Genomic DNA, 7786 nt, shown 5'->3' with positions numbered 1-7786 from the left:
TATATTTATTATATGTATTTATATTTATATGCTATGCAGGGCATTGGCTACAAGAGCTAACAGATTATTAAAGCAATTAAAAGTGATTACAACTGTACTATATCAAAACTGTGATTAATAATAATTTGATAATAATAATAATTTGCAAAAGCCAATACATAATTTGCAAAAGCCAATGACTACATAGTTATTTCTAACATATCCACCAGGGAATTTGTTTCAGAGGTTTTCATGGTGCTTTCCAGTTGTATTTCCTGAGGGAAATGAGTGTTACCAATGAGAGAGAAGCTTTTCAGTTAATGATAATATTTGGTTTGTTGTTTTTGTCCATTGGATGTTGGATATTTCTCCTGAAATGGACAATAAGGATTTGGGTGTTTTGTTCTCCCAACCTGTTAGATTAGATTTTGGGAAGGAATTCTGCCCTGTGAGGGTGGTGAGGTTGTGGTTTCCTCATTGCTGGAAGCGTCCCAGGCCAGGTTGGAGCAACCTGGAATTAAGGAAGGTGTCCATGGGCTGGACAAACTCTAATTCCCTTCCAACCCAAACCATTCCATGATTTTTCTACTTGGGTACTCCAAGTTTTTGTGGCCAGACTCATGATGGAACCCCTTCAGCTGAAGCATTCCTATTTCCCTCTTCCATCAATCTCTCCAAACCATCAAATTGCCTTTTTCCCCTCCAAAATTTGCTGTTTTCCCTGCAGGTCCATCGCTCCAACAAACCCATCATCTGCAAGGGATGCAGGAGAACCTTCACCAACAGCTTGTCCCAGGGGCTGAGGCGCTTCGGGCTCTGTGACAGCTGCACCTGTGTCACCACCACCCACGAGGACTCGGTGCCCATCAACCTCAGCCTGGTGGAAACGGCCTCGGAAGGGCAGGAAAAAGGGGATGCTGACAATGATTGGCCCATCTATGTGGAGTCTGGAGAGGAAAACGAGCCAGCTGAGGATGATGATGGTGATGACAAGCAGGAAATTCACCGGAGTTTGTCGGACAGAGAGACTTTGATGTAGCAGTGAGAGGAGAGGGGGAGCACTGAGAGGTTCCCCGGTGATGTTTGTGACAGAAAACTGCACATTTGCTCAATCAGTGACACTGTGCTGGGTTCTATTATTCTGGTTTTCAATTAAATCGTGGGGAGAATTGGAATTTTTTAATATTTTTTAAGTTTTTAGTGCTGTGCACCAGAAATCTGTGAAGAATCTTCTGTCTGGGGCTCACAGAGGTTGGACTTGAGCAGTTTCTCTGCCTCCTGGTTTTGGTTTTGCAGGTGGAACACCTCTGGGTTGTTTTGGGGACAGGTTTCTTCAAATAATGAGTCATCATCCTTAATCCCAGATCTGAAAGTGGCACCACCTTTTCTCTGAAGATGACATGAAATGTGGTTTACATCTCTTACCTTGGGAGTTGTCCAAGCTAATCTGTAATCCTTCTGTTTTAGGACAGTGTTATCTAAATTATGAACCATAAATGTTCAGTGAGACTGGATTTGACCTGGAAACCAGGGCAGAAAAACCAGGATAACAAAAAAAAAACCACAACAAAAATATGCTGCTGCTGAAAGGACAGGAAGAATAAATCTACTTCACATAATTAAGTGCAGGAATTTAGAAATCAAGCTTCTCTTTCTGAATTTTTCTGCATCTTCCACTCCTAAGAGCTCAGGCTGTAAATCTCCAGCTGTGTCTTTAATGTCACTCAGATATCAATAGTCTTGGATTAAATATTAAGCACAAATAGTGATGTTTTAGTGGCCAGGACTAAGAGAAAAGCCCAAATTCTTTTCAGCTTTTTACAATAGGAGTTAAAAGCTGTCAGGCAGGTTCCTTGGGAATTCTGACTGTGACAGATTGAATAACCAGATCCACACCTGGTGTAGCTGAGGAGCAGTGAAATATCTGAGATGTGCTATAAAAGAGCTCTGAATGCCCTTTTGGAATCCTTTTCTTTCTCTTTTATTGTAATTTCTTTTAGAATTTGGGGATCCTCTCATGATTAATGTTTTGTGATTTTATCCAATTTTTTATTATAATTTTATTTTATTTTTTTTATATAGTCCTCCACTGTGGACCTCCTGTTTCTTTGCTGGAGCAGCTAAAGGTTTTCAAAGGAGGTGAGATTTTCTCACCTTTCCAGCAGCAAGTTTTTAAGAGCTGTTAAAATTCAGGCTGGGAAGCTTTAGAAGAAAACCCAGTACCACCAGAAAGCCTGTTTGCTTAGGGGTGACCTCCTGTTCCCTGACAAAGGGACAAAACTGAAATATACTGTGAAATTTGACTGTTAATGTTTCTTCACTCTGCTGCTCCTAGGTGTTTCATGAAAAGGCAAATTTGAAGCAGAATTCTGTAGGCAGATTTGGCTGACACAGAGTGAGCAGTTCCTCCCACTTGGTGCTGTTTCCTGAGGGTTTTGGTAAAGATTTTCCACTTGGCAAACCTAAAAAACCCAAAAGCCCTCTGATTTAACCAGGCATTTCTTTTTTTTTTCTGTGTTCCTCGTGCTTTTCTTGTACACGTTGAAAAAGAGCAATTCAGCTTCTCCCTCTGCTTCATCCAGCAGTGAAACAATCCCACTGTCATGTCAGATTTATTTGTGAGAGGTGATTCTGCTCTCACAAGTGCAGCCAAGGATTCATTGCCACACCAGGTAAGAAGAGGAAAGAAGAAACAAAGATATTTTTAAATAATTCGCTTTACTGCTGGCTGCTGAAAAGAGCAGAAGGAAAAGAGATTTATTTTGGAGTGGTCTGGTCCAAGTTCTTGATGAGTGTCACCACGTAATGTGCTGGTTTTATTTTTTGTCCCTTAATTTGGGTGAGTTTCAGTCATCTCTGTTCCAGGGCAGCTGGAAATTTGAGTTTGTAGGAGCTGGAACACAGGACAAGACCTTCACAAAATTCCCTGCTCTGGAGCCCCTGTTTTAGTCAATCTGAATTAAGAGACATTGAAGGGACAGCTCAGGGAGGTGCCACGTTTGGAGTTGAACTCCTCTGACAATCCTGCTGTGGTTTTGGCTCCTTGGTGCTCTTGAAAACCTGAGCAAAACGTGGGGCTTGTAAATCTCGCTGGAATCTTTGGAAAAGCACCTTCCAACCTCCCAGGGTTTGTCTTTTGGACTGCTGGATTTTTGATGAATCCACCAAAAACCAAAGGCTGATAAAGGAGGGACTTCCTGCCTTGAGAGCCATGGATAATCTGAATTTCATGGGAGATTCGGTGATGGAAGTGGGGCAGGAATGTAAATAAGGATCCAATTAATATTTAATGACCAGCTCTGGTCATGAAGATTCCACCTCATTGTAAATATTGCTAGAAGCCACTAGACCTGGAATATCAGCTCAGCCTGGTTCTGGCTGGTGCTCCAGAAGGTTGGGAAGTTCCTGGTGTGAACTCTGAGCCTGTGGAGACACTTGGAGCAGGGAAAATGAACCCTTTGGAAGCTGCAGGAATGGCTGCAGAGACCTTTTCCTTTCACCCTGCTGTCTTTGGTCTTAGAGATTGTCCTCGTGTGTTTGTGCCTAGAGAATGGAGCTGTCAGGGGTCCGGGGCGGGCGGGGGGTGGCTTTTCCACAGGGAAAATTCCACCAAACTCGGTGTTTCCTGGGAAATTGTCATTTTGTGCTGCTTTGTTTTTGTTTCCCGTGGAGTCTTTTCAGCCTTTGGATGTAGAAGAGGATGGAGTTTATCCACGTTTTTGTGACCGGGGTGTTCATGTAAATCCGTTTGCTTGTGCTTTCCACTTTGTTTTCTGGATGTTTTTTCCTGAAATCTTCCATTTGTAGATGCAGCCTCTACAAGCTTTGAGAAAATGATGTTGGCTGTTGAAAAAAAAACCTTCCTGTGGTGCTTGATGAATCAAAAATCATGTTTTTAGGGGAGTTCTTTCTATTAGAATCTCTTTCTCAAAGGTTTTTAAAGGCCGTGAAGACGACATATCCTAAAACTTAGCTCGTTGTACTTGACTTTATTTAGGAATACACATTTTAATGTATTTTTGCACAGAAATGCACTGTATTTCACTGAAGGAAATACATGCTGCACTGGTATTTGTAGTGCATTTAACCTCTTGGTGCAAAGCCCTTGTAAATCTTCCAAATGCTGTCGTTGAATTTCTTAATGTTTTGTAAGACAGTTTCATAACCGAAGTCCTTTAGTCCAGTAATGATGACAAATTCTTATAAACTGAACCTTATTTGTGGAAGTGACTGAATTATATTTGTGGATCTTGGAGCATTCTGGAGTTTTTTTGACTGTCTAGAAAATAAAACTCTCTGAGAGGGTTGCTTTGATTCTTTTTTTACTGTTCAAATGTTGACTGAGTGTTCAGATTGAGGCTCACGTTTCAATTTCTGGCGTTAAAATTCAATAATCAATATTTTCGTTTAATTAATTCGGTTTAAAAATTAATATATCCATTTTTGGGGACAGCTAGTTTGCAAGAAAAATCAGGTTTTTGGAAGGAAAGGACTGAAAGGATCCTGTTTACTTAAACCCTAGCCAAGTGATATTTTTAAAAAATCTTTTATTAACACTGACTTGGGTTTTTTTTTTTAACAGTCCTTGTAGTTTTATGTTAATTCAACTTTTTAAACTCCTTTTTAAACTTCTCATTTTGCTGGGAAGCAGACACTGATCCCAGCAAGGAGGAAATGCATGTGGGGATGGGGAGGACAGCATCCCAAATAACCTTTCCAGAAAATTTTGAATTATGTCGAATATTTCAAAAATCTTGCTGCAAATACACAATTTTTCCATTTTTTTTTCCCCTGTTGAAGATGTGAGACGCTGAAGAACTCAAGGGGGATGAGGGTGGTTATCTCCAGCCTCGGTGAAAAGGGAATGATTTGGGGAGGAGAATTGTTTGGTCATCAACGGGAGCTGTATGCAAATGTGGGACATTTGGGTGTTCCTGGAAATTGGGTGAAGATAAGGGTTTAATGAGGGTTTTAATTGTCCTGCTGGAACAGAATTAAGATTTGGGATTCCACCAAATTTTGGGGTTTTCCTAAATTGAACGTTGTTGCCAGAGGGAGGATTCCTCCCTGGACTCAGGGGTTTAGGACAGGATATTCCGATTTCCTGCTCATTTTAAAAAAGGAAGCGATCTCCTGGTGCCCCAAAAGCTCCATGGATTTGTACTTGGAGATTTGGATTTGTGAACACAAAGGTGGAGCTCAAATCCTGGGAAATTCAACTCTCCTGGTTTGGTCCTTGGGAAAGCTGAGGACAGGAACAACGATGAAAAACACAAATCCAAGCCGGCACTGGTCACATGAAAATCATAATCTCATTCCTAATTAATTTCTAGGCTTTGAACAGTTCCTTATGTTGTTCTAGTATAGGCTCTTGAGTTTTTCCTTGGTAAAAAATACCCCTGGATAATTAAAGTTAGAAAATGCACCATCACTGAAGGCTGTGATTCCTTAGGAATATTTATTTTGAGGAAAACTGAACTCTTTTTAACAGGTGCCACTGTTAATTAAACTATTATAATATAATATACACTACCATTATATATTATTATTGTTAATCCTATTGGTTATCAAACCTAAGGAGAAATGTACATTAATTTTTCTATGAGCAAGAAAAATGTAAATTTTTTTAGTGTGATTGTTCTCTGAAGAGCAGATTCTTTACACTCTGGCTGTGAGAAGCAGCTCCTTCACCTCCTTCACACAGCTGCCAAACACATTCCCTCTGGATAAATTCTCCAAACAGCATCTCAAGTAGAAATTTCTCAGCTGAAATTTGCCCTAAAATTTAGAAACACGACTCAAAAAAACTCTCTGCATGTCTGGGATTGTCTGGGATGCATCACTGTGTGCAACAGGATGAAATCAGCACCATGGATGAGAAAACCAAAGTTTTTTCTGTGGCTGTTCCTGGATCCACAGCACAGAACAGAGAGCAGGAAGTGCTCTGAGGAAAGCACTTGTAGCATCGTTAAAAATTCTAATTAAGCTACTCCAGATAACACTGACATTTCCCCCCCATATTCTTTAAATTCTCTTGCCTGTTCCTGAAGAAGGAGAACCCTCCAGCTCCTGTTGACATTGATATAAAACTCCACTGACAGACAAGTGAAAGCACCACCCAGGCAAATCAAACAGAACAAATACCTCCAGATAATTCTTCTCCAAGGAAAGCTTTCAGCTGATGAAATAATTTTGGGCAGAAATGTGGAAAAAAAAATATGTAGAATGTTGAGCAACAAGGTGTCCCTGCCCATGGCCTTCAAGGTCATTTCCAGTCCAAACCACCCTTGGATTCTGTAATTCCATGTTAAATATAAAGAGGCGCTACTTAGGTGGCTTGACAGGCAAAATTAAACTTAAAAGGAATGATTTGAAGAAATAAAAGTAATACTACAAATAAATATTCTAGTTTATGTTAATCAAATTGGTTGTGTTCATTATTTCTCAGTGGTAAGAGCTGTGAGAAGCTGGTGTGAATTCCAGTTGTTTCACGTTCAAGAATGATTAATTTAGAGCAGAATCTCCCAGAAGCAGAATGGGTCTCATGAAGATTTTAAAAGCATGGCCTGGGTTTGAAAGGAAAATCTACAAAGCTAAGAAAGTTTATGAAAAAGGGGGAATTAAGCTGATAAATAATACTGTTACATATACATCTATATATGCAAAATATGGATATAAATTGGAGATGAATAAATTAGTGGGAGAATGGTTCTAATGATCAAAGAGTCTTTGGATTGTTATATTCTACATAAAGTTTTAGTCAATTTTGCTACACTGGGGAAAGAAAAATAAATTGTTCCAAGGTGGAACTTCTGAAGTTAGAGAAGGCCAAAAATGCCACAAAGGGCTCAGTTAAGCAAAAGCAGTTTCCATGGGCAAATAAATATTTATGAAAAATAACAGGGGCATCAAAATCAGAGAAAAGGTGTTGGTGGGAAGAAGAAGAAGGATACTAAGGAGAAGGTGAGAGGAAAGAGAACAGTACAGGATTCCTCTCAGAGCCCTCACCTAGAGCTTGGGCTGCCCTCGGAGCAGCCTCTGAGAAGCTGAAATCAGGTTTTTTTAACATGGAAAAGGATCACCGTTGGTGTCCAGGGGCCCGTGGCCAATAGTGGGTTTCTACCTTAGAAGGTGTGAGGTTTTGCTTTTGGATATGCATTCTTCAGAAGATAACAGATACCAACAGAGAAAAGAAGATGTCACATCTCCTTCGGAGGATGCTGTAAGAGAAATGAAAGGGATTTGGGTCATCGAGGCCCCTGCTATATATAAAGGTGTGAAAAGGAGGCATCTAGGGCATCCCATCCCCTCCCGGCCAGCATGTGGGTGTGGGGAGCGGCGAGCGGCGGCGGCCGCGGGGCGCTCGGGCCGAGGCAGGCGCTGGGCTGCGGCTGCAATCGGTGCGTTGCCCCTTTAATTGTGTCCCCAGCCCTCGGGCGTCTCTGTCCAACGCCCACGTCAGCAAATACCTTTTGTTTCTCTCCCGTTCGGGCTTGCAGGGCTCGGGGCTGCGGGAGCAGCGGCTCGGCGGCGCCTCCAGGCACGGCGAGCCCCGAGGTGGGGCCGGGGATCCCGCAGCCACCGCCCGCTCCCCCCGGCTCGGCGGCAGCCGCCCGCAGCACCCCGCCGGTGAGCGGCGGCTCCCGCACGCCGGTAGGCCGGGCAGGGCGCTGGGTTTGGGGCGGAACGGGCCCCGCAGCCAGCCCGGCTGTGAGGGGCGGCGAGGAGGGCGCGGGGCTCCGCAGGGGCCGCGGGTGCCTCGGTGCCGCCCGGAGCCGTTCGGTGCCGCCCGGAGCCGTTCGGTGCC

The 7786-nt window shown here is 42.6% G+C and overlaps 2 protein-coding genes across 5 annotated transcripts in view; both read left to right on the top strand.

Moving 5' to 3' along the window:
- The window catches only part of ZBTB8B (zinc finger and BTB domain containing 8B), an 11207-nt gene extending 6914 nt beyond the window's left edge, over positions 1–4293 (top strand). For all 3 annotated transcript variants that reach the window (XM_015649079.3, XM_015649081.3, XM_015649077.3), the window contains one exon: positions 707–4293. In XM_015649079.3, coding sequence (XP_015504565.1) covers positions 707–1018 — 312 coding nt within the window. In that variant the 3' untranslated portion in view covers positions 1019–4293. The remainder of the gene's footprint in view (positions 1–706) is intronic.
- Positions 4294–7588: 3295 nt separating this feature from the next.
- ZBTB8A (zinc finger and BTB domain containing 8A) overlaps positions 7589–7786 on the top strand; it is a 13262-nt gene continuing 13064 nt past the window's right edge. For both annotated transcript variants that reach the window (XM_033519489.1, XM_033519491.1), the window contains exon 1: positions 7589–7632. The gene's annotated coding sequence lies outside the window, so the exon portion shown is untranslated. The remainder of the gene's footprint in view (positions 7633–7786) is intronic.

Source organism: Parus major, chromosome 23 (genome assembly GCF_001522545.3).
Source record: "Parus major isolate Abel chromosome 23, Parus_major1.1, whole genome shotgun sequence".
Classification (NCBI taxonomy): Eukaryota; Metazoa; Chordata; class Aves; order Passeriformes; family Paridae; genus Parus; species Parus major.
Note: the sequence above shows the minus strand (reverse complement) of the source record. Positions and strands in the feature narration are given on the sequence as shown.